The 25,771-nt window shown below is 62.6% G+C and overlaps 2 protein-coding genes across 15 annotated transcripts in view; both read left to right on the forward strand.

Annotated features, from left to right (window-relative positions):
- Positions 1-10,952, forward strand: part of MYT1L (myelin transcription factor 1 like) — a 351,165-nt gene extending 340,213 nt beyond the window's left edge. For 10 of the 13 annotated variants that reach the window (XM_053924170.1, XM_053924160.1, XM_053924171.1 and 7 more), the window contains 4 exons: positions 1,197-1,288; positions 5,518-5,621; positions 7,841-7,984; positions 8,234-10,952. In XM_053924170.1, the coding sequence (XP_053780145.1) occupies positions 1,197-1,288; positions 5,518-5,621; positions 7,841-7,984; positions 8,234-8,374 (481 nt within the window). In that variant the 3' untranslated portion in view covers positions 8,375-10,952. Of the gene's footprint in view, positions 1-1,196; positions 1,289-5,517; positions 5,622-7,840; positions 7,985-8,233 lie in introns of those variants that run through there. The other 3 variants (XM_053924168.1, XM_053924169.2, XM_053924174.1) reach the window with 2 other exon arrangements.
- Positions 10,953-17,535: 6,583 nt separating this feature from the next.
- Positions 17,536-25,771, forward strand: part of PXDN (peroxidasin) — a 55,590-nt gene continuing 47,354 nt past the window's right edge. The window contains exon 1 of one of the 2 annotated variants that reach the window (XM_053924597.2): positions 17,536-17,892. In XM_053924597.2, the coding sequence (XP_053780572.1) occupies positions 17,702-17,892 (191 nt within the window). In that variant the 5' untranslated portion in view covers positions 17,536-17,701. The remainder of the gene's footprint in view (positions 17,893-25,771) is intronic. The other variant, XM_053924596.2, reaches the window with a different exon arrangement.

The following is a 25,771-nucleotide window of genomic DNA, read 5'->3' on the forward strand; positions in this document are numbered from 1 at the left end:
GATGAGCGAGGGAAGCAGGGAGCTCGGCGGAGCCCCAGGGGCCCAGCTAGGGACAATGACAGGCCACTGTGGTGACAGTGAGAGGGGAAGGGACAGGCCTGAGGAACAGGTCAGCTCTGGAGACTCCTGTGAGGCAGGTCCCTAGTGGACGACCCTGAGGGGGAGGAAGGCCTTGGGGACAGGTGCTGAGCCCCTCGGGTGCCATGGCGTCCAGAAGGTCTCTGCTTCCTAGGGTGTCTCAGGGAGGGAGGGCTGGGCCTGGGGCTGGTGACACCCCTCTGGGTGGAAGGCCCGCTGCCCCGCCCCCTATCACTCTAGAAAGGCCATTAGCAGAGGTTCTGGGAGAAGCCACAGGTAAGGAGACCACAGGTCCGTGGACCTCCCGCTGCAGGGATGGGCCAGCCCCCAGGCGTGTGTCCAAGCCGGCGCCTGTGCTGCTGTCGTGCACGTGAGCAGCAGTGAGGCCGTGCTGCGTGGGGCCTCACTCTAAGAACACCCGCATTGTTGCTGCTGGCTGTGGGGTCCACATGGCCACTGGCATCAGAGGGATGCACAGGGTGTAGCCCTGAAGGTCAGGGTGAACTTTACAGTTGCCTCGTGGGCTGTAATCATGTATGTACAACATTCTCTGCAGGTTCTCACGGAAGGTGCTGGGCGGGGGGGCCCCAGGGCGAGGGGGAGGGGGATGAGGCCGGGCCAGGCTGGGTACAGAGGACAGTGAGTGTGTGCCCAGCAAGGTGGGAGGCAGGAGAGGCCCCGCCAGCCAGTTCTCAGCCCCGGGCTGAGCAAGGGAGACGGTGGGACTCAAACCCTTCACTTAACAATACTGGCACTAGTTTCAAAGCCTTTAGCTGAGATGATGAAATACTTCACAGCAACCTCCTGGGCGAGCAGTGGGTCCCATGAGCCATGTCTGCCCGGACAGAGAGGACCGGCCCTGGGCAACGTGCTCACTACCTGCTCCTCACTCTTGAGTGTGTGAAGTTCCGTTAAATTCACCCCAGTGCACTTCCGGGTTGCTGGGCAGTCAGGCAGGCAGACTTGGCCACGGGTCTCCTGCCCCAGCTGGCGGGACCACCCCGGCCGCCCTGCACCCCGCCTGGGGTCCACACCTGTGCCCGAGTCCATGGGCCTTGCTCAGGACTGAGTCCTCTCCCAAGACCCACGACTGGCGGCATTTCTTTCTCGTCCCCCAGCTTGTCGGGCTGCCCACGAGCCACGTCGGCGATGAAGAAGGCAAAGCTGTCCGGGGAGCAGATGCTGACCATCCGGCAACGTGCCAGCAACGGTAACCCAACCCCCCCGCCCCCGCCCCTTCCCACCTCACCCTCACACAGCCCATGCCCTGTCCTCCGGGGCCAGCTTCTCTCAGAGGTGACGGGACCAGTTCCGTCACTTTTGATGAAGCCTGGCTCTGACCCAGGAGAACAGTCTGCCCCAGGCCCCCCTCAACTCACACCAGGGTCACAGGCCAAGTCGCAGGGGTCCCACACCAGGGGTTCCAGCAGCTACTCCCCAGAGTTCCCCCTTTTATGCCTCTGTTCACCCACCCCCCTCAGCCTCCTCAGAGGACAGAACCTGCCCCCCCCCCCGCCCATCACACTGTGCTCCTGGGGGCATGGTGCTCCCAAGTCATCTGCAGAGTCCCTTTCCTCCTGGGCGTGCCTTGGGGTGTGGGGGACGGGGCCACGCCAGCCTTCGGGGAGCCCTGTGGACCCTGCGGCTGTGAACGCACCTACTCGCTAGAAGGTGTTTGCAAACCCCAAATTAGTACTCTGGCGTGTTCAGGGCCACTCCTGGACAAAGGGGGTGGAGAAAAGTTCATCGCCGAGGTGCTTTCCTGGCTGAGCCAGGACAAGGGGACTCTGCCTTCTGGCTCCAGCTCAGCCCGTGAAAAAGGGCCCTGCCAGTGGTCTGTGCAGCGCTGTCTTCCTGCGTTCTGTGCGCTTCTGGTGGGGACTTCTCAGTGCAAACGGCCCAGGCACAGTGCTGACGGCTGTCAGGGTTCCCAGGTGCCTGAGGCTGTGATGGGGACAATCAGCCTAGGTGACCTCCGTCCAGGCTGCCAGCGGCTGCAGGCCCTGACCTCAGTGTCTCTGAACCAACAGTACGCACTCCTCCGGGCTTTGCCAAACAGAAACACACCCAGCACCAGCCCTGTGGGCTGGGGATGAAATTCGAGCCCGGCCATGGGCCTGCCAGGGGCTGCACTCAGGCAACAGCTACAAGTGAGGAGCCCCAAGGGTTGGTCAGCAGTTGGCACGGGGGGCCTCTGAGAGGGCATGGGCTCTGTCCCAAACCCCAAGGGGTCCCGTGAGGACATGCAGTGCGGCTCCAGGCACAGACCTTGCCCACCTTGTGCCCCTGTGGGAGCCAGGCAACAAGAGGCAGAACGTTTGGCGCATTAGCTCCCAGGGAGCCTGTGGGTCACCTTGTGTGTCGGGGGCCTGGGTCCCTGGGGCCCAGCGCCCCGCCTCTGCTCCCATCAGCACAGCAGGTGCAGGGTGGGCCCTTGGCAGAGCCACGCCGCCCAGACCTGAGGCCACCCCCAACCCCCGCCCTGCAGTCCTGTGGTCCTGCGGTCCTGGCAGCCAGCCTGAGGAAGCCGTTCTGAGACAGGGTGCTCACAGCGTGGAAGAAACCACCCTGTACAGACTCTTTCCAGAACACTGTGCCTCAGGCCGATTGCTTGGAGTTCGGTTGGGTCTGACTCGTCGTCAGCAGAGGACGCAGCTGTGGGATGGAGGATGGGCAGAGAGGAAGAGGGGGACAGGACAGGCCACTGCTTGCTGGGCCGGGCTGGGGCTAACAGCCGGGAGCCCTGAGCTGGCATCTCCGCACCGGAGCCAAAATACAGCCTCCTCTGGTGCACCTGCGGCCCGCTCTCAGCCAGAGCGAGCCTGCTGTGGTGAAGAGGTGTGAGCCAGCGGCCCGCCAGCCCAGGCCCAGATGTCCTCCGCTGGTGCCCGGCACCGGCACCGCCCTGCTCAGCAGTGTCGCCCCTGTGGGTCGCTGCTGTCCGCCCACTTCTCTGCGTCTGAGCGCAGGTTGCCATTTCTTCCTGCTGCAGGTTCTAGCATGCGCAAGTGCACACGGGCAGCTGCTGACGTCCGGGTAACCTGGAGAAGGGCAGTGGACGGTCAAAGCCAGTCGGCCCCGGGTCCGAGTCCGTGCTGGAGCTGGCTGTCAGTCCTTCCCTCCCCTGTCCAGGCACCTTGTGTGCAAAGACTGGAGCCAGGGCCCTGACCGTGTGGCTTGGCAGGGAGGGCGTCATCCCACCAAGCAACAAGTCACCAGTTCAATTCTTGGTCAGGGCCTGGGCCTGGGTTTTGGGTTCAGTCCCCAGTTGGGGAGCATATGAGAGGCAACCGATCAATGTTTCTCTCTCACTTCGATTTTTCTCTCCCCTTCTTTCCCCCTCCCTCCCCACTCTGAAAATAAATAACATCCTAAAACAAGAGGCCAGAGCCGCATCCTGCTCACCGCAGTCCCGTTTCATGGAAGGGCTGTTCCAGCCCCAGGGCGCCACTGGGGGCTGGCTCGGGGCAGGACTGCTGCCCTCTGACGACTGAGCCTGTCCCGCCAGACCCTAAGATCTGGTTCGCATGTTGCCCAGCTCCCTACGAGGGACAACGTCTCTCCCTGTCTCTTCTTGAAAATGCAGAGTGTAAAACCTTACCCGGGGCCACTTGCTCACTCCCTCGTGTAACAGGTGTGTCTGGCAGGTCCCCGCCATCCGTCGTCCCTTTCCGTCAAGAACGATCCCCAGCCCAGCGCAGCACCTATTGAGCTGGCTCTCGCAAGGACCCCCCCCCCACCACATGGCGCGGCTTGAGCACGTGGAAAACCCACGGATGCAGTGTCCAGTCACCACGTCTCAGTGCGTTTGGACAGCTTGCACTTTCAAGGGATGTTGTGGCCAGTCCCAGTGAAATGACAAATCAAGTCATGATCGAGTTGCTTTTCACACCAGGATTGCTCTGCCCTGGCAGTCCTGCCTGGGCGTCTGCCTCTGCAGCAGACAGTGCCCTCCCAGCACCTCCCGCGTGCGGGCCTCCTGCGTGCCAAGTGCCCTCACGCTTCCTCAGCCAGCGCTGTGTCCTGGTTCTGGAAGGCTGCTGTCAGGCTGCTCAGACGGAAGGAAGAGGCCAGCACAGTGGCCTGGCCCTGAGACAGTGTCAGTTCTCTCCTGAACGGCTTTGGGGGCGCGCTTGATGGGAAGGGAGTTGTGGTCAATGTTCTGGGCCCTCTAAGCTGCTGGCAGGACATGTCGTGGGGACTGAAGTGGCTGCCCAGTCTCACAGAAGCGAAACCCAGGGCCTCCTGTTCACTCACAGTCACCCTGGCCCCTCCTGGTGGCGGCTGCAGGAGGGGCGGACCTGACAGCGCTAAGAGCACCTCATCTGAAAAGCTTGCTGTAACATCCAAGGCTGATTCGTGGGAAGAAGGGGCCACCGTGTGGGAGCTCAGGATGGACACGCCACACGATCTGCCCCACGGCTGCCGTGCGGGACGGCGACATGGAGCCAACGCAGGGGAGCCTGCTCGCCTAGTCTCCGCGGGGTCTCGGGTTGTCTCAGGCCTGCCCTCCAGGTGGACTGTACCCCTCTGTCTGCGGCACAGAGACGGCACCAGCCCCAAGCCCGGGCTCATCGTTTTCAGCCGGTTTTGCGTGGGAACCCCTGTCATGAGTGCCACCCGGCCATCGGGAGTAGGATTCTTCCCTGGGCGTCCGGAGCCATTGCAGGGGCCCGATTCCTGCCCTCCCCCCAGTTCACGCAGTCCCGAGAGACCGGGTATCCCAAACAGTCATAGAAAGGACCCGGGTCTTTCTGACCCTGGCCAGGCACCAGTGCCAGCGACGGAACCCAGCAGCCGGGCGAGCCTGCGTTCAGCCCTGTGCCGACGGCTCTGTGGAGCCCTGCACGCCAGTCACTGGCCCGCCCTCCCATGCTTGCTCTCAGTCACTCACAACAAGGGGATTGTGTAACTACCAAAGGTCACGTGTTCGGCGAGCCCCTCTGTGGCCGCCGACCCGAAGTCTGTCACTGCATCGCCGCCCTCTTCCTTTCGGTCAGTTAGGGAGCCGGTCCCAAGCTCGTGGCTGAATTGAGTTCGGGGCTACGTCTTTCATGTTTTCTGATCCCAAATCGAGGCTTGGCAAGGGCGGGGACCCTGCCTGGACGTGTGTGAAAGGGGCAGGAAGAGAGGGCAGGAAGAGAGGGCAGGAAGGGGCGGGGGCCACCGGCAGCTAAGCCGGCAAACTAGCCGCGGGCAGCAGCAGGTGCCTCCACACCCAGGCCCAGCGGGAGGGCCACCCCTCGGCTCTGGCCGGCTGCCCTCGGGAGATCAGCCTCTCAGTGCGGGGTGGTTTTGGGTGCCTTAATGTGGCGCACAGACGGGGCTGCTCTAAAGTTCGAGGGCATTCTCCCAGCGAACCCCCCCACACACATAGAACAGAGGAGGGCGCTCCTGGCCTCTACCGCTAACGCACTCCCGTTCCACTGGCCGCGGCAGGGATCGAGAACGACGAGGAGATCAAGCAGCTGGATGAGGAGATCAAGGAGCTGAATGAGTCCAACTCGCAGATGGAGGCCGACATGATCAAACTCAGGACCCAGGTAACGGTTTCTGGAGCCCAGTCCCTGCCACCTGCGCTCAGCCCGGGCACCCGGGCACAGGACTAGCCCTTGGGGGGTCGCTCCCTTTGCTCATTTCGCTCATTTTTCCTTTGTGTTTTCACCCGCACCTGAGTCTCCCTGAAGCTGTGGCTTCAGTGGCCGCGTCGCTGGAGCCCAGGGTCCCTCGGTCACCCAGTCGCTGTCACATTGGTGTTGTGTGGTGGCCATTCGCAGAGGTCCCGGGTCACTGCCCTTTCCTCCTGCCCGGGTGGGGCTCGTTGGTCCGACCTGGTGCCTGCAGGGCTCCAGACAGGATGCTGCTCCTTGGGGCCGGGAGGCCACCTCCATGTGTCCGTGCGGTGCCAGGTCCCAGACGCCAGGGCTATGTGGCAAGTGGCTTGCAGGTGGGCGGCAGGGGAGCTACCAGATAACCAATGCGGGGCCTTGCCCCGGGGGCCCTGCTCTGCTCATCACGGCCTTGGAGGTAGGTGTCCCGAGACTCACTTTTCCATGCCTGGCATCTGAGGTACAGAGAGCCAACTGCCTCAGCGAAGCTGAAGCCAAAAGCCAGCAAGTGGCTCTTGGGGCTTCCAGTGCACGCCGCCACTGCTCAGAGCTGCGCAGGGCCCAGGCCCCATGTGGCCTTGAAGAGTGGCCCCTCAGGTCAGCATCACAGGGAAGGCAGGGCTGCTGTCCTGCTGGAAGGGGACTCTCCTCCCACCTGTCCCTGTGGATCCACAGGACAGGCTGAGACAGGGCCAGGGACGTGCCCAGGCCCTAGGCATCCAGGTGGAGGCCACAGTCTGCTGACCCCCCTTCTGACAGTATAGCCAACACGGGCTGAGGAAGGGCGGGGCGCCCTCTGCCTGGCCCGGAGTCCTGCCCTGCCCGCACGGGGCCATGAGGGGCCATGAGAGGGCCGCGTCAGATAGAAACCTCGCCCTCCCGCCTCACTCGCCTCATCGGGGTGGAAGTCCCCATCAGGGCCCTCTGACAGCACCGTTTCCTCCTACCGAGGCCAGAGGGTGAGCACCAGGAGCCCACGCCAGGAGACAGGACCAGCGCTGGCTGCTGGCCTCTCAACCCCCCACTCACCCTGCCCCTCGTGAGCACCAGGCTGTACCGACTTCACCACAAGCCGCTGGGGTGACTGCTGGAGCCTTGACCCCGGCCTGGGCGGGCGCCGAAACCCTGAGCTGGCCAAAGGGCCTAGTGCAGCTGCAGCCAGGAACTCCCTCGGCCTCTTTCCTGGAGACCCCGGAGGGCCCCGCACAAGGATGGGCAGGGAAACAGTTTGCGAAAGTGGGGCTCAGTTTGGGCGGTGCTGAGTCAGGACTCGGGGAGAGCTGGGTATGGTTCTGGGGATCTGAGGTCCCTTCCTGCAGTGTTGTGGGGATGCTCCCTACACCCCCACAGCGTGGGCGTAGCCTGCGAGTGTGAGCAAAGCCGCAGGCAGTGGCCAGGCGGTGTGGGCATGGTATGAGGGTGAGGGCGTGGCCTGCGGGCGTGGCCTGCCCCGAATCTGGCCTAGGGGAGGAGGGCTTGCTGGATGGAGCAGGCGCTCTGTGAGCAATGCTGGGCCACGCTCCTCCGACCCCACGAGTCCATCCGTCAGCCTGTAGGCCGCGCTGGTCCTGCGCAGGAGTGCTGGCCATCTCTGCGGCAGGGCACCACCCGCAGCCTGCACTGGGACTTCAGAAGAGGGCAGAGCTGGCCAGAGAGCAGCGGGGCCCAGACCTGATCGGGGTGCACCGAGACCAGCGCCTGCCGCCGGGCGAGTGACATGTCTCAGACACTTTGGTATTGGAAGGCTCATCCAGGGCAGAATGAGATTCAGGCTGAAAAGGAAGTAGCAGAGAGTCAGTACAAGGCTACCACCCGCGAAAGCGGCAGAGAGAGCAGGAGCCCAGAGGAAGCAGCTGTCCCTGGGGTCCGTGCCCCGGGGACAGCGGGACTTGCAGGAACCTGAGCCGGGAGCCCGCCCACCCCTGCTCACGATCCCACTCAGAAAGACCGGCCGCTCTGTCCCCAGGCCACCACGTTTCCGAGGGGAAGGGATCGAAAGCAGGTCTGCTGGACCCTGCAAGTGACAAGGTCCTAACTCTGAAGTGCTCTCATTTAAGCACAAAGGTTGTTTGCATCGCTAGACGGCCGCCCCGTGCCAGAGCGCATGTGCCCGCGTGCCCGGGGTCGGCCACCCACGTCTGCCTGTGTTGCAGATCACCACGATGGAGACCAACCTGAAGACCATCGAGGAGGAGAATAAGGTGATCGAGCAGCAGAACGAGTCTCTCCTGCACGAACTGGCCAACCTGAGCCAGTCCCTGATCCACAGCCTGGCCAACATCCAGCTGCCGCACATGGTAAGTGACTGAGCCGCCCGGCGGCTGGGCCCGCAGGGGGCGCCGCGCAGGAGAGCCCGTGTCCGTGGCTGCTGTGGCCACCTCCCCGGCCGGCGGGCTGTCAGGGACCCCATAGACGAAGGTCGCTCTGAGGAGGCCTTTACAGGTGGTGCGGACAGCGCCCCGTGCTGTGATGCTGGGTTATGCTGATGTGAATGCCCTACTGAGAAAGTAAAAGTTGTGTGTGAACTACTATTTAATATCTCGTAGGACCCAATCAATGAACAAAATTTTGATGCATACGTGACTACTTTGACGGACATGTACACAAATCAAGATCGCTATCAGAGCCCAGAAAATAAAGCCCTACTGGAAAATGTAAAGCAGGCTGTGAGAGGAATTCAGGTCTGAACAGCTGCGGTGGCCCCCGCAGTGACGCGACCTCTTAAACAGGACGCCTGTGTCTCTCTGCTGGGACCTCCCAGAGGCGGTTCCGCCTCTGTCTCTGTCGGAACGGTGTCATGCTCCCAAGACGTCACAATGACTTTATGTCTTGCTTTGAAGATAGCACCTGCAGACTAGTTTTTGAATATTCACATTTTGTACGTTTTCATACGAGCTGACGTAGTGTGCTGTCCTGTGTACTGTCCACAGCTGCTACTGTGTGCACACTGGGGCACACATTTCTGAAGAGGGGAGCCGGTCAGAGTCAATAGACTGTAAATTCCTTTTAATGCTTTAGCGATTAAATGTTTTAGTATTTTGAACTGAAATGGACAAAAAAAAACAGCTTCGAATGACCCTGAGGTGGCCGCAGCCACTTGTAGACATTATCATTCCGCCTCATGTTGGAGGGGTTTATGGAATTTAAGAAATACATTTTCTGTGCATATTGTTTCATAGCAAGAATTGGTTGCAAAAATGCTTTATTTTTGAACAATGCTTGGAAATATTATGTGATTTTTTTGTTTGTCTGTTTTAGGAGGATGGTGGATGGTGGGGGCAATAAATGAGGTTTTTTGCATTCCAAGGAAATGGCATATGGATTAACTGTAAGAAATGAGTAATTTATTGTAAGACAACATCAAGCCATGGAAACTTGGCAGAAGATTCCAAGCCGCTCTCACAGCACTTTTAAATTAGCTCCCGGCAGTGGCAGTGTGACCCTGGGGACGCCGGTGAGACAGGGGCTTGGCAGCGGCGCAGGCCGCGAAGACTCCCTTTTCCGTGTCCAGTAAACTCTGGAGCAGCCTTCTCTGACCTCCCCGGGAGTGTCCTGGCCCCAGGACTGCCCCTCATTGCGACGAGGCTCGTCCAGCGGAGCCCGCGCTTGCACTCCAGCTCCAAGGTCATTGGAGCATCTGCTCCCCCGCCCACCTGAACAGCTGGCACTGCTGTGGGGGTTACCGGTTCACACTCGGGGCCTGAAGGGAAGCGGTTTGCAAGCCTGTGAGTCACTGGACTGAGTTTCCTGCTGGATCCGGCGGCGGCGCCGCTCTGAGTGGCGTCTCCCGTCCCCGCCCAGCCTGGCCTCGGTGCGGTGGGTCCCACCCAGAGCTCCCCCCACCCCCGCCACGACCTCTGCCCCTGTCACGGGAGACCGGTGGGCCCCAGAACGTTCGCACAGCCTTGCAGAGCTGTTCCAAAATGAGCGCAATCAGACTTAAGAGTAATTAACGTACTGCAGCACTTTTTCTTTACACGAGACCACTCTAGACCTGCCCCGCCCCCCCCGTGGAGACGGACCCTTTTGCGTGACTCTGCGCTCGCTGAGCGCCACCACTGCCGCCACGGCTGCGCCCTGCCCTCCCGAGTAGTCCCTAGGACGTGTCGTGTTCTCTGGTGTTGACTCGATCCACACGTGGTAGCGTCGCTTCCTTCCATGTCTTGATGTTATGCAGGAAGTGCAAAAGTACTTTAAAATTTTGTTATGAAAAAAAGATGGGTTTTGTAAAAATTAAAAAAAAATATTTTTAGCAGAACAGGACTTACAGGGTCATTGTCCCCACAACGTGCCAGTCAGCTATTTGCACTCACCTTGTCCTAAGTACCCGTGCGGACGTGTGCAATTCCTGCGTCAGAGCCGCGCCACGCCGGCCCGGAGGAGTTGGAGGAGGGGCCCTCTCGGCTGACGGAGCCGTGCGGCGGAGACGCCGGGCCTTCCCGGAGGGCACGCTGGTCCAGCGCTCCACCTCGGTGTACCCGTGTATAAATGTACGTACACCCCCGTGGCACTTTATACAGCTCCCTGTACAAACACTCCGTTTTCCACAAGGACTCCGACCCGAGCTGGGAAAGACGATGTTCCTCCCCGGGCCCTGCGGCCGGCCCTGGGGGGCGCCCGCTGTCTGCTAGCGAGTAGTTGTAGCTGCCATGCTCAGAATTGCCTTCAGAGCTGAAGCCAGGTGCTCGGCACCTGCCGCCACCCCTGGGCCGGCCCGGCCGCTGTTCGTGCCGGCGTATGCATTCCCCCGTCGTGTCTGCAGCTCCTTTGCCAATATAGTAATGCTTCTAGTAGAGTAATAGGTAGTCTCGGTTTTGGACTCTTCTTGTTGTCGCCTGTGTACAATGGAAAGGGGTTCCAAGCACAATTCTGCTGCTCATCTAACGCTGGTGAAGTATCCAATCGAAGTTATCTGTGACTGTTACATAGGGTCCCCAAAGTGTCTCATGCTAGAATGCCGACCTTTCATATGGAATTCTTGTGAGTCATCAGAGTTTATTTATTATAGCTTATTGTTCATACCCATTTCTAAGTTAATTTAAGCAATCATTTATTAAGACAGAATTTTGTATAAATATTTACTGTGCTCTCTGTGGAACTGAAGTTTGATTTATTTTTGTACGACACGGCATGGGTTTGTCGACACTTTAATTTTGCTGTAAATGTGTCGGGTCACAGTTGCAGTGATACTTCCTTTTTAAATTGTGAACTTTGTACAAAGTTTGTCATGCTGGATGTTAACACATCTTACTCTAAATAAAACGGTGTTGCCACACTTGTAGCGCGGCGGGTCTCTCACCAGAGTCCACGTCTTCCCTCGCGTCCCGGCCGGCAGGGCTGTCTGGGCCCAGGTCCCAGGGGTGTCGTGTGGGGGGGGCGGGGGGGTGCTCTACTCCGAGGCTGCTGAGCAGAGCTCCATGGCTTTGCTGCCCCTCACTTGTCTGGAAAGGGCCCCTGCCTGCCCCGCGGGGACGAGTCATGTCGGCCTGCAGGCCCCTCCCCGGATCGGGGACTCTGGGCTCCACAGGCCTGACGCCCCCTCGTACAGGAGCGGCACTGAGCTGTAGCCTTTGCTGCACCCGAAGCGCCCAGCTGGCCCGAGAGTGTTGGCACAGGTCTCCCCGACCCGGTTTGTCAAGGGTCCCACGCTGCTGTCCTTGTCACGCGCGCCACTTGTCCCTGCCCCTTTGCCCGGAGCAGCCCCCCGGCCTTCCTCTTTCCCAGGACGCTGGGGACCTGTCCAGCCGCCCCAGTGTCAGCTTGGTTTATGCCGCCTCCTGATGGTTCCTCCTCGATGGACCTTCTCCGCATCTCACACCCGCGGGCTCCCTGAGGGCCCCCCAGAAGGGCACCCCTAAAACTTAAGTTACCCTTCAGATACGCCTTTCTCGTCATGTATGTTGGTAAAAGTCAGCCTTTAAAATTCCTAAAAGCTCTAGTACAAAGAGACGATGCCCAAATACAAAACCTGAGGAAGAGGCCCCATAACCTCTGTTAAATCCCAAATGCCCTCCCAGGGGCCCTGCCCTGCTCCACGGCCAGGCCACCTGGGCCCCCCGAAGCCCTGCTCAGCCAGATTGAGGCTCGGGTTGGGGGCGGGGGGGCTTAGGCTCCCGCCTCGTCTCTCTGTCTCTCTCCAGACGGCAGGCACGAAGCCTTGTCTCAGGAACACACACAGCAGCGCAGGTGCTGGCCCGGCCGCGGGCGCTTGGCGGTGACTCGGGTGTGCGGACTGGATCACTACAAGACGCGCCTCCTCGGGAGCAGCAATGCCGAGAACCCTCGTCAGCCTTTCACAGTGCAGCGCAGCGATAAGGTCAGAACAGTTACGCGACTTCAGTTCTAACCCCGTAATTCCAGAAGTCTACCCTAAACACCGAAACAGGAGTGAACGCACGGTGATAACGAACCACAACCCAGAGGCCCACAACGGAGGCAGGACGACGCCCCTGGTGACGCGGGCGCCTGTGGGGCTCCGTGGTGTGACTGTGTGACGGTCACAAAGACGTGTCAGTTACGGCACGCGGAACAATAGCTGAATCACGCAGGAGACAGGGCTAGAAAAACCCTGGGAAACAGCCCGCCGGTGGTCCCCAAGGACCACGCTCCACCCCCCACCCGTGTGTGGGTGTGTGCGCGTGCACGCACGTGTGTGGTGGAGGGGGAACGCGGGTGTCTGTCACGGTGCCCCTGGTCCCTGGTGAGCTGCAAAGCCGGGCAGCTGGGGACAGTGATTGGTTCCAAGGAAGTCGAGCTCCTCCCTGAAAAAGAAGGAAGAGGAGGAACGAACTGGGAAGCCCGAGTAGAAAGCAAACATCTCCAGGTTTAGGTGAGGACAGGAGAGAGGTGGAGACAAAGAAAATGGGGAAGGGGGATGCCGCTGGCAACCCACACCGCCGGCTTCCCCTCTGTCAGGGGCTCAGACAGGAGCCCGCGGTCACGTTTTCCTCACCCCAGTCTCAGGAGGAGGCCTGGCTCCGGAGATGCCCATGGTCTGTGTCACGGAGTCCCCGGTGTCCAGGCAGAAACGACAGAGGTCACAGGGCAGAGGGGAGGGCAGGGCCATGCTGTGTGGAGGAGGCTGCTGCTGCCAGGCCCCTGGTGGCTTCACCAAGCGCCCCCACCCCCCCACCAGAAGGGAAGGCAGTGTCCCTCCTCACGGCCCCACCCACCTCCGTTCTCCAGGGCCACTGGCAGTCCCGGTGACAGCGTGCTTGTGCTGCCCCCACCAAACAAAAACGCCCGCTTTTCTGCCTGGCTCACTGAGGCTGTTCCAACCCCAGCAGACGCAGGAGCAGGTAGGGGCCCGGCCTCTCAGTGCAGCCCAGCGGGGCAGGAGGGCCTGGGCTCCAGCAGTCGCAAATACACGCAAGGGAGAAAATCTCACTCGCTCCCTTTGTCTACATATTTCAATCACACAACACCTGAAAAAGCCTTTGGCCACTGAAGTGTAGGGCACAGTCTCTGAACGAGACAGAGAAGCGGAATAAACAAAGCCCAGACCCCCACCCTGATAAACACAGGTGGAACGGGGCCCTCGCTGCCCCTGCCGGACGCTGTCCCTGCCTCCCCGGCTGGAATGACTTCACTGAGGATCTGGGCAGCACACCTGGTGTCCACCTGGCCCAGGAGAGGGGGGTCAGGGAGGCAACCACAGTCCTCGATGAGGCCTGTGGAAGGTGTTTACTGGGACCAGGGAACGCAGGTCAGTGAAGCTGTGGCTGCGGTAGGGGAGGGGACCTTCCCTCTCTGTCCTCCTAGACTCCCGGCTGGGCCTGTGACAGAAAGTGGTCAAGGACCAAGGAAGAAGCTGAGGCTCGTCACCAGGCTGGGTCACCCGAGCAGGGGGACACCCAGGCAATGAGTCGGGGACCCGTTGGGGAACGTCCAGGCTTCATCCTACCTGCACTGAGTCAGAGGGCAGGACTGGGCCCTGGCGGACCGGTGAGCATGTCCACGGACACGCAGGCTGGGCGCCCGGGCCGTCCCTGACAGTTAGTGACCGGGGGCAGCAGGGAGGAGAACAAGCCAGAACAGCTGTGGACACAGGAGCCCGGCGGGGCCTCGGCTCCCCTCCCCGCCCAGCAGCTGCGCTGAGCTGTCTCCACAGGGGCTGTGGGTGTGATTCTCAAATTAACCTTTTTGGTTAAAATGTCTAAAAAACAGAAAGTGGGGCGTTTCCTTTGTAAACCCAGGGTTATTGTGTGTGTGGGGGGTGTTTTTTCTGAACTGCAGTTGCTAAAACAGAACCCGCCCCCCTGAGGAAAGGTGTTAAAAGGAAACTCCGTGAACATCGCTGCCGCTGAGCCCGCAGCTTCACATCTTTTCAAAGCAGACGCCTCCGCAGGCGCCGCGTAGCTGGTAACTGCCGTTCCGGCACAGAGTTTGAGATCCAGTCTCACCAGAGAAAGCCTGGCTGCGAGATGGGGAACATGCGTGGATCTAGAAACTTTGTTCAGACCCCACTTGAGGGGAGGTTTATCATTTCCAAATTTAGACTTTTTACCCTCTATTAAATTCCAATGCGAACAAGTTCGCTTTTCTGAAAACACCCATTTCCAGCAAGCGGAGCCTTTGACGGGGGCCTGGGGACGGCGGTGGGCTGGGCCGCAGGCACTGAGCAGCTGGTGGGTGCCACGCGGAAGTGCTTCCTCCTGCCGCGTCGCGGGGAAAAGCCGCCTCCTCACTGTGTTGTGTCCCTTCACGTTCACGTTCACGCCAGTTGAGGTCCGTGCTGCATCCTTCCCACCTCATTTTTCCGTGTAATGTTCTTCAGACGCATTGATTAGCGTGAAGGTGTTTCAGAAACCTGGGCCTCAGTGAGGGGAAGGTTGCAAAGGCCCCACGGGACGCTGTCACCCCAGTGACTTCCAGTCCGAGAGACGTGGGGGTGGGGGTGCCTGGCCGGCCGCCCTCGGGAACTCGCCTGGGCCTACACACTCCCTGAGTGCACACACTAGTGCGTTACATCTTCCACTGGGTGTCACTTGGGAATGACGTGAACTCCAACCCCCAGTGGGACAGCTTCGGGGGTGGGGGCTTCCGGAGGGGATAAGGGTGGAGCCCCTGTAATGGGATTAGTGCCCTCATCACTGAGGCAGGTGGACGGAGTCTCGCTCCCACCCTCCCCGCACCTGCCTGGGGAGGACACCGTCTGCACACCGGGAAGCCGCCCTCACTGGACACCGGACCAGCTGGCGCCTTGATCCTGGACTTCGAGCCGCCACGGCTGTGAGACACGGCGGGGCTTCGCCCCCGGCTGGGGCGCTCTGTCGTAGCAGCCCAAGTGGGCGAAGACAGAGACACCGGCACCAAAAGAAAAGATGTCGACTTCCTCCCCTGTGCAGTGACCCCTCGCCTCCGACTTTGCGAGGTGACAGTGACATCACATGTGGAACGTACTCGAGCAAAGTACCCAAAGTTCTGAGAAGACCAGTCTTAAAACAACCACAGGCCTTCTGCAGTGACAGCCAAGTGTCCCTCCAGCTGCACTCTGACAGCCCACCAGCCTCCGTCCAAGGGGCTCGGCGACACAGTGTCGCGGCTGGTTTGGGGGCTGAGCTGGGGCGAGGGGAAAGGCCTGGGGCAGGTAACAACCCAGCTGGGTTTTTCTTTTTGCCATTTAACAGAAGCACGTTCCTGAACATAGACCTCGAAGGCAGAGAAACGGGTGCTAGATTTGTAACAGAAGGTGAGTGGCAGCTGGCCCCTCCTGGCGCAGGTGGGGAAACTGAGGCCCGGAGAGAGGGACAAAGTCGCCCGGGGTCCCAGACTCGGTGAGGCTGCCTCCCCGTTTGGCCGTGTTCCAGAACCCACGTTCTTTTCTGTCTCAGTCCTTGACGGGTGTTCAGTCGAGTGGGGAGGCGGACGGGGGACAGGTGACTTCAGACACTGTGAAGAGGGAGCAGGAGGCACCGACCATGCTTCCGGGGACAGTGGGCACTAATGACACAGATGGACGCAGAGCCTGAGGGACTGGGGGCTCTGGGCCGAGGGTGCTGGCTGAGCAGGGGGAACTGTGCAGTCCCACCGCTGACCTGCTCAGCCCCAGGGAGGGTGACTGACCACCCCCTTGGCTGGGGGCTGTGCTGGAGGAACAGAGGTGCTGGCAAGTCCCTGCAGAGGGCCAGCCGCCCCTTGAAGGCCCGGGGGTCCCCGCCCATGTCCAGGGTAGAGCGCAGGACCCTGTCTGCATCTCGGACAGAGCACACCCCCTCCCTCCCTGCCGCCCTCCCTGAGGAGCTGCGGGTCTTTGGGCGCGTTGCTCGAACTCTCTAGGCTTTGGTTTTCAGTTTTTTATCTGCAAAGGGGGCGGCGGTTCCGGGGAGGGGGGCAGGCACGCGCCAGGCTCAGGCCTGGGACCCAGCGCTCAGACAGCGGCAGTGCAGCGGGGCCTCGCCTGACCCACGCGATGGCTCCCGTTGCAGAGAACAGGCCTGCGGCGAAGGTGGCACCTTCTCAGGCACCCACCTCTGCTTCTCTGTGTGGGTGGCTGACCGACTAGCGATCGTCTGTCAGCGTAAACGCACCTGGGAGGAATGTTCGCCGCAGACCGTTAGCGGGATTCGCTGGGGCAGAGCATCAGTTGGAGGCAGGCGTTGGTGCGGAAAACCGAGCATCTCACCCGGGCTCCCGCACCACCCAAGCCCTCAACTGATTCCCGCGGTGGCGGGGCTCCTGGATGCGCGAGGCCCCCGCGGCCTCCAGAGGGCAGGCGCGGGCAACCAGGAACAAAGGCGTGGGAAGCGCGTCGGGCTCCAAGGAAGTCAGAGGTTCCCCACTAAACGCAAATTCTTTCGGGCCTAAATCATCCTAGGAGTGGCCCCCAAGTGCCGCCGGGGCGCCTGGCCCGCCGCCCGCACAGGGCTGGGTGCCAGCCGGGGTCCTCGGAGACCGCAGTCACTACATACAGCATGGGTGGGGGGCGGGCGAGTGGATGGCGATGGCGTGCGCAGGAGGGAGAGAGGGAGGAAGGAAGGCGGACGGAGCGCTGCGTGGATTTTAAGCAGCCCGCCTGTGCAGTGGTGGCGGGGGCCCGAAGCCCCGGCGCAGGCCAGCGGACGGGAAGCGCACGCAGGCTTCAGGCGGAGATTCCAGGGGAAACCCGTTTTCACTTTTAAGGCCTTAAACTGATAGGCTGGGACCCACCCCCAGGATGGAGGGCGACCTTCGCTACTGAAAGCCAGGCCGGCGGAGTTAATCAGCGGTAATCTTATCTGCCAAATGCCTCCAGCTGGGGCCGCAGCCCCGCCGAGGACTCTGAAACCGACCGGACCGCCGGTCGGGAGACGCGCTGCCGCCCCCCGCCCCCCCCCCCCCCCGGTTAGACTGGCGATGTCGGTGGGAACAAAGGCTCATTTCCGATCAGCGTCCTCCCTCGTCCCGCAGCTCGTGCTGGACAGTCCTGCGGCTTCACACGGGTGCCACCGCAGCGGCCGGGCCCTGCTTCTGCGAGTCCGCAGGGGAGGGACCACGGGGCGTGGAGCGGCCACCTGGCCAGCGCGGCGCCCAGCCAGGGCCCTGGGGACAGCGGGCGGGCGCCCTACAGCCTCCGTGCGTGTGCGAGTGCGCGCGTGCGGGGAGAGCCAGGGACACGGGGAGAAAAAAAGCACCAGCTTGGAACCGGGCCTGGAACAGAGTGAGCGCTGTAAAAACTGTTTCGTAAAACAATGAAAGCGTCGCGCACACAGTGGAAGCCGAGGCCCCAGCTGCCAGCTCCAGGGCGCAGCGCTGGGACTGAAACCGCGGCCTCCCCGTCTCCGCGGCCCCCGGGAGCTCAGCCGCGGGGAGAGGGGCGCGGCGGCCGGAGGTCTTTGCCCCGCCCCTGCTCTTGGGGAGGGGGGCGGGGAAGGGAGGAGCCGCGCGCATGTGCACAGCTGGCGCCCCCCGCCCCCCGCACAGCTGGGACGTGGGACGTGGGCCGCGGGCGGGCGGGCGCAGTCCGGACCCGGCCGGGGACGCGCCGGGGCCTCCGCGGTGGTCGGGGCGTCCGAGCGTCCGCGCGCGCCGTGGCCATGGCCGTGCGCCCCGCGCGCTCCTGCCTGCTGGCGCTGCTGCTGTGCTACGGCTGGGGGTCGCTGGTCGCAGTGGCCCAGAGGCCGGGCGCCGGGTGCCCGAGCCGCTGCCTGTGCTTCCGCAGCACCGTGCGCTGCATGCATCTGCTCCTGGAGGCCGTGCCCGCCGTGGCGCCGCAGACCTCCATTCTGTGAGTGCGTGGGCGCGGGGGCCGTGGGGGCCGGGGGAGGGAATCGGGGGCCCGGGGCTGGGCGGGGCCCGCGGGCTTTTGTCCGCCGCACCCGGGGCGCGGAGGGCGGACCCGAGCGCAGAGCGCGGCCTCCGGAGCCGTCTTTGTTCGCAGCTCGGAGTCCTCCGCTGGCCTGGGAAGTCGTCGGAAGCAGCCGGGGAAAACCCCATTCTGGGCGGCCCGTCCCCCACCCGCTCGCTGCCCGCCTCCGCCCCCCTTTCTTTCGAGTCTCCCGCTCTTCTCCCTGCTCCTCCCCCTACTCCTGCTCAGCGCCCCCCTCTCCACCTTCTCCAGGAGCCTCGCTTGGGGATCCTGAGTCCCGGAGGTTCCCCGCCCCTGTTCCCGCATCCGCCTGGGTGCCCAGAACCCCCTGTCCCGGGTGTCCCGGCCCCGCGAGGCGCACGGTCTCGGCCTTTCCCTGCTCCCCGATCGCGCCTGGCGGCCGAGGCACCAGGAGAGTCCGCGCGGGGCTGGTCTTTGGGGTTTGGGCAGCCGGGGTCCGAGCGGGATTTCCACCGAGCGCGTCACCCACTCCTCTCCAGCCGGGCGCCGCTATCACGGGTGGGCCAAACTTCGGGGATCCCGGGCGCCGCCGTCCGCGCAAAGTTACGCGCGCCCCTCTCCGCGGGCCCCAAACCCCGCGCACCCCAGAGGCCGGATCCCGTGCCCAGGACGCGGGTGCCCGGGGCCCGGAATTGTGTGGAAGGACTTGGACGTGGAATCCGCTCAAAGTTAATGCAGGCGAGCGCTTTAGGCGCCGCTGCAACCCGCGCCCTGCGTCTGCCCTTCTGGATGCCAAAAATAGTTTCCACTTCTCTTGGCTGAACGAGCGCTTTTGGCTCCGCCGCAGGACCTGCAGAAGTTGTAAAATTTTGAGCGAACTATTCAGGAAGTGGGCGGTCAGCGCGCCTACTTTGCAGACAAAGTGCAGGCGCAGACCCGGCTCCCAGGGGCCCGGCCTTCAGGGCGGGGGTGGGAGTCCTCAGCGGAGAACCAGCCCCTGGGTCGGAGAGTCGGCCTCGTCTAGCAGCGGAGCAGACGGGGAGTGAGGTTTTATGGATACAGACAATTTATTTCTTGAGTGAGTCAGTGGGAGCAACTGGGACCCTGCACCCATTTTTGTATCTGGCCTCTGCCGGGGGCTCGCACTGTGCTCTGTGGCCAAATCTTATTTGCTTTTTTAAAAGAACGACACTTCCAAGTGGGAGTGTTGCCGCCAGAGCCGGGCGGCCACACACCCTGACGCGGTGGCAGGGTCGCTGAGGGTGGGCCTGCTTTCCGGGTCCCCTGGAGTGCTGTCCGTGGTCCCCCAGTCTTTGCACCAGGCAGAATGGCACCGCGGGCCCGAAGCCCAGTAGACCACCGAGTCGAGGAGCCCTGGTCAGAGGCGTTTCGCAAGCCTGGTTCTTGGGAGGAAAGGCCCATCCCCCCCTCCTCCCACACCCCGTGTGGACACCCCGGGGACAGGTCCCAGGGGCCTGGGGCAGGGGACCCAGGGCCAAGTGGAGAGGTAGTGGTGATGGGCAGGAGGTTTGGGCAGGAGACAGCCCAGTGGGGAGCACCCTGGGGAAGTAGGGGGTGGGGTCTGGGGGGTCACGTTGGCATGACCCCTGAGGTCCGGTCTGCTCACTGGGACTCAGTCACTTTATAAACTCCACTCACGCAGAAACACCCGTGTTCAGCTTTTCCCCGGGTCTCTGCTCTCACAGCTGTTACTGTTTTATTAAAAGTTGATGGTAGGAATTGGGAACTTGGCCCCAACGTCAGTCAGGCCACGCAGCCACGGCATCACCCTTTTGCTTCCACGCCTCGCCCCCACCAGCCCATGAGACTGAACCAGGACCTCGGGATGGACCGGACCCACCGCATATGGCCGGGCCTGGTGGGGCAGTGTCTGGACCCAAGGTTGGGCTCCCGGAAATGCTGCTCCGAGACCGCCCACCTGTGGCTCAGGTTTGGTGTGACCCTCAGTGCAGGCCCAGGGCCCAGCAGCAGGAGGGATGCTCTGCCCCAGGCTTTGCAGGGCCCCCCTCGCTCCCCCCGCCCCCAGGCACCTTCAGCACCTGCATATCTCCTGTCTGCCCAGAAGGTCAAATCCTGCGCCCTGTTCTTCACCACAGTAGAAGATTGTCGCCTGTTAGTCAAAAGCTGGTATCAAAGGACCGTGTCCCTCGGCCCCTCCTGCCTTCCTCAGGTCCTGCCTCTCCGCCTCCATGGCCCTCCTCTCTGGCCCCTTTCGCTTCCCTGTGGCCTCCACTCTGAGGTCATGGGACTCCACCCTTCACCGTCCCTCAGTGCAAGTCAGTCTGCAGCTGCTGGCTCGTCCCAGACTGCCGTCCAAGTACAGGAGGCCCGAGGTGCTGGAGGGGCCTGGGGATGCGGCCAGGAAGGGATGCTGCCGAGCAGCCCGGGACCGGCCCAGCATGGTGGGGGCAAGGCACAGGTCCCCGCCGGCCATCGTCTGCCTGGCAGGCAGCTGTTTCCACGCCCCCATTTTCCGATCACCTCCCGAGTGTTTGCGGCTGTGCCCCGTTCCGGTTCCCGCCTCATGGACCCCCTAGCCAGCTTGGGCCCAGAGAATGTCGGCCTGTGGTGGGGCGGTGAGGATGAGCGGCCGATGCACCGCCAGGCCCTGGGCACCCCGCACCTTGGGGCGACTGCGTGCCTCAGCAGGCCCATGTCCACACGGGTGGAAGGCCCCGTCTTCCCTGAAGCCCAGCTTGCCCTGTTCACCTATCTCCGCTGGAGCTCCCGCCCCAGATCTGGCTCAGGAGAACCCAGTTCCTGCCACTGCACTTTGCCCAGCTGGGTGGGGCTAGAAACGGGCCCCCAGTGCGGGGCACTGGAGGGGCAGTGTTCTGGGAGGGCCTCTGCCCCAGGTGCTGACGTTCAAGGTCGGTGGATGTCAAGGCCCCCTGCATCCCCCGGGGTTGGCAGGATGCTCGAGGTCCGGAAGTTGGAGCCTTTGGCTCCAGTAAAACGAATCCCTGTGTTCCTTTAATGCCCTGTCGTAATGAAGCCAGAATGTGTGTTTTCACAGCTCGAGTGCATTTGAAAAGGGCCCTCGGCATAATTTAAAGCAGGCAGGTGCCAGGGCCATCGTCCCCTTACCCGCATCAGGCTTCCCCTGGTCCCAGTGACCAGCAGTCTCAGTTATGCACCGTCGGCTGCAGTCCAGAAACATGAAGTGGAAAATTCCAGAAATAAACAGTTGTTAAGTTTTGAATTGCAGGCTGCTGATGAACTCTGCCTCCGTCCGGCGGTCTTCCCCCGGGGACCTGACTCATCCTCTGTCCCCTCCCCCCATAGCAGCTGGCCCTCGGTCAGATCAGCTGTCCCCGTGGGGCAGGGCTGGTGTTCACGTAGCCCCCAGGGCACAGCAGCAGCGACGGGAGCTGGGAAGTGCCTCCTCTCAGGGGGAGAGAGCACCGTCTGAGGCGTTTTCGCAGAGAACTGTTCCACTCTCTTGTCATCGTTGATGTGTTTTATTCTCAGTCGTTCCCCTCCCGTTGCACCTAATCTGTAACTTCAACTTGGTCATATTGTACGTAGAGGAAGAACCCGGTGAACACAGGGCTCCATCCTAGGGGCGGTTTCAGCAGGACGCATCCCCCGTGGGCAAGGGGGGCTGTACTTTTTCTTCACAAAGCGAGAGGCGGCACCCACTGCGCGGGGCCAGCAGCGGGTGGGCAGCCCGCTGAGGGGGGTGGGGTCCGGGGGGCCCCCGGGGCTGTGTGACACTGCCCCCAGGGCACGGGCTCTGTGCCTCCCTGGACTCTGCGGCCCAGTGGGGCCCCAGGTGAGAACTCCCTCCCGCCTTGGAGTTTTCAGTGAGTGAAGGAAATGGCCGCAACCGGGAAGAGCCACTCAGTGCCCGTGGCTGAGTCAGAGCAGCTCTCTCCGCACGCTGGCTGCCCCCACGGTCCGCCTGCCACAGCCGTCACGCAGTCTGGGTGCGTCATTCGCTTCCTTCTCTGTGTGCGTGGCTCTGCGACTCGGTTTCCCTGCATAGTGAGGGGCAGCAGCTGTTGGCCCCCCTTCCGGGGGCCAGAGCCGCAGCCGGTGAGGGAGTGAGTCTTGGTGTGCACACATCAAGCTCCTGGGGCTGAACGGACGGCTGTCTGTCCTTCCCTCCCAACTTGGGGTGCAGGTCTCGCCCAGCAGGCCAGGGACCGCTGGCTCCCAGGCCACAGACCCCTGCCCGTGGCTGCAGGCAGGCGAGGGCTCTAGGGTTCGTGGCCTGCAGGGGAAAGTGGGACGTCCTGCTACAAAGAGTGGGTGCCGGGCAGGTTGGACAAGATTCAACAGTGGAAATGTCAGCGACGGGACATTTGCCAGGACAGCTCCCAGCCCCCGAGCTGACGTCCTCGGCCTGAAACTGGGTGAGGGTTGGCCGTCAGCTGTGTCCAGCACTGCGTCCCAGCGGCTGAGGGGGGGCTTTCCTGTTCCCACTGCTGGGGCGCCCCTGACAGCCAGAGGAGCCAAACCAGATGCCAGTGGGAACGTGGGGGGCCGCAGGGGACCCGCGTCCCATCTCCCCTGGCTGCGTGGCCTTGGAGAGGCCAGGGTGTGTCTCTGGACTCCGGAGCCACAGTCCAGGCTGGCCAAGCAGGCTGATCGTGGCACCTGGGGGCGCCCACGAAAATGAGGTGCGCTTAAGAATGCCTTTTTTGGTAAATTCAGTCTAAAAGCCATTGAACTTGACTGAATTGAATCCTAGGTGGTGAGGCAGGACACTCCGCGGCCTCTGCATGGGCCAGGCGCCCCCTGGGGTCCTGGCGCGCTGCGGGGTCACCGGCTCAGCGCACTGCACCCCGTCCCCGCCCGGCGCCGCGTCCGCGGTGACCGGATGCTCCTGTGGCGTTGACAGTAACAGCGTCGAGCTGCTGCGTTCTCCCTGACGGGCGAGTGTTGTGTTGCAATACCGCCTACAGCTGAAAATCTTTCTTGAAGGGAGTGTTGAAAGACAGGAGTCGTTCTTCCTCCCCCGTCACTGGTTTCCCTGCAGATGCCACAGACAGCAGCGAACCCGAAGAGGGTCCCACCCGACCACCCCTCCTGAGCCCCGAGTCGCAGCGGCCGCGAGTCAGTGGGCAGGTGGCGGGGTCACGAGTTTAGTCTCAGGTCCCCTTTCCTGGCCCTGGTGCGGGGTCAGCTGGCGCCGTAATTGGCTGATCAGTTTATTCCGGACACTGCCTCTCCCTGATTTCTCAGCGCCCTGAAAGGGAGAGAAACTGGAAGCACTGACCACCCCCGCAAGAACTCACCTGAAGGCCGAGGGTGAAGGACAGTCAGACCGCCCTGTGTGTGTCCCCAGGGTCCTCCCGAGGGACTCACTTCGGACTTGGTGGTGGCTCCTCTGTGATCTGACTCCCCCGCCCCGCACCCCCCTCCTGCCCTCCTGGTAGTTGGTGCATGGAAGACGGAACCGGGACCCTCCATGTGCTGGGTCCCCACGTGGCCCGCCCCGTGCCTGCCCTGGAAGCCGCAGGCTTGGCGCTCCTTCTGCAGGACGAGCCTCGAGGCGGAGGGTCCCGCCCGACCTCTGAAGACGCGTTTCCATCAGGGAAGAAGCCTCCTGGGGGCAGGCCACCAGTGGTCACTTCACTGGCCCTCGGTCCCTCAGGGGCCGTGGGCGCTGCTGACCGACGGGCCTCGGCAAGCGTGGCTTCACACATTCTGCTGGCCTCTTGGTTGTTTCTAACAAGAGGGGAACTTAGTCCATCGTGTTTGAGGGTGAGAGTCCCCACTCACTTTTGGGGGGTAATTTTTAAAACCTTTAACCCTACTGCAGTGAAGTTTGGCAAAAAGTAAATGGCGATTACAACAGAATGAGTTCACGTGGCCGAGCCGGGATTGAAAGGAAATCAGGGCTCTTCGCCCTGCTGCTCCCGTGTGGGGAGGCTCGGCTGTGGCTGCCGGAGAAAGGGCCGCACAGTCCGGGCATTGAAGCCTCCGCAGGATCCAGCCTGGGTTCTGTGGGGCGGCTGTCACTGGGGCCCAGGGGCCAGGGCCAGGCCTGGTGTGGCTGGAGCTCGGGGAGAGGGATGTGGCCCATGGCTGCCTGCTGGCCACAGAGGAAGAGCCGGGCAGCTGAGAGAGCCTTCTGTTCGAGAAAGAAATGTTGGCTGAACCCGCGGCCATGGCTCGGGGACCCTGGTGCTGTCTCCCTCGCCCGGGGGGTGGGGGGCCGGGGGGTGGTGGAGTGAGCTCCAGCAGGCTCAGTGCTCGCTCCAAACTGCACTCCTGGGGCCTGGGGCCCGATCACCTATCCCCCCTGCATCCCTCCTGCAGGCAGGGGCTCAGACAGCCAGGCATGGGGAGGTTTCGGCCGCCCGTGCTGGGCCCCTCGTGGTCCCTTCGCTCTGTGAATCTCGGGTTCCCACCCAGGGCCCTGCCACTGTCCCCGCTGTCCCTGCGTCCCCAGGCTGGCTCAGTTCAGCCCCTGCTGTGCGCTGCGGCAAGCACCGTCCCAGCAGATTCAGGGTGCAAATGCTTCCTCTCCTCACGAGGGGGTTTGTTATTTGCAGAGTGAAGGCCCTTGGTTTACCCTCCGTAGGGGGCGGCCCAGTCGCCTGTGACCCCGACCATGGCTGCGGCCCCAGATCCTGGGAGCCCGTCGCTGAGCTGACACTTCTCTAAGGTGCTGGGACAACTCAGGTCTGGGTCCGTGGGTCCTGGGCAGCTCTAGGAGTGATCGGTGAAGCGGCGAGGGGCCTGAAGGGGGAGACCGAGAGGAACTTCCATCCTCGGCATGGGTCGCAGCTGCTGGGAAGCAGGGACCAGTGGTGTCTCTGAGGCCCCCACCAGGGGCGTCAGGAGGGGTCCTGGGAGCCTGCGTGTGCCCCCGCGGGCCCCGCCTCACCGCGCCCTCCTGTCTGTTCTGATTTTACGACGTACTCATTCACAGCGGGGCTGTGCCACAACACAGATAAACAATCTCGTCCTTAGAGGAAACCGTGGGTCCAAAGTTCCGCGCCCGCCCACACGCACAGGCGGAGCCCCTCCTCACCTCCAAATCAGCCGCCCGCACTGATCGGTGCCCACCTGCCCTCGCCCTGTGCGCATCCCTGGGCCTCTGTCCCCGCCTGTTCCCCGCACGTCTCTCTGTCGTCTGTCTCCCGTCTATCGTCTCTCCCTCAGCTCCCTGTTCATCTGTCGCTCACTCATCTTCCATCGTCATCTGTCCATCTTCCGCCTCGGACAGCGGGGCCATGGCTGTCGTCCACGGTCCCATCTGGAAGCCTAGCGATGCCGTTGTGTGTGGGTTTGGGGCCACTTCAGGGCACGTTTGTAGAATTGCACGCAAATCACGTCGTGGCGTGTGGTGGGGACTGTCCTTGGCTGTGCTGGGCTCCCCTGAGGGGCACCGGGTGCAGGTCGCGGCCCACTCGTGGGGCGGTCCAAGGAGTGATGGAGGGCAAATGCGTGAGCTGCTCCCCGAGGCTGGCGCGGTCGCTGCTGTGATGATGGGCGCTGTTGTTTGTTCTCGCTATCGAGTTCTGTGGACGGGGGACCGATGGACAGACGGGGACCAGAGCTGTGCAGAGGAGCCCGGGAGGAGCAGGCTCCTCGCTCGGCCTGGGGAGGCTGTGGGGCCACGCGTGACTCTGGGCGTAGGGCCAGCCGTGAGCTCTCTGGGTGCCGCTGTTCCCTACTCTGTGCCCGGCCGCAGTCCAGCGGATGCCCGTGGGGTAAACAGGAAGCGCACCTTGTCTTGTAGACGCACCGTTTCCCGACGGACTGAACCCAGCTGTGCAGGACGCACCTGCACGACCCCTTCCCGCCCCGCCTGGGCGGGGGGTGCCGTCCTGCTGGGCCCTGGGGCTCCTTACCGAGT

Source organism: Desmodus rotundus, chromosome 5 (assembly GCF_022682495.2).
Source record: "Desmodus rotundus isolate HL8 chromosome 5, HLdesRot8A.1, whole genome shotgun sequence".
NCBI classification, from domain to species: domain Eukaryota; kingdom Metazoa; phylum Chordata; class Mammalia; order Chiroptera; family Phyllostomidae; genus Desmodus; species Desmodus rotundus.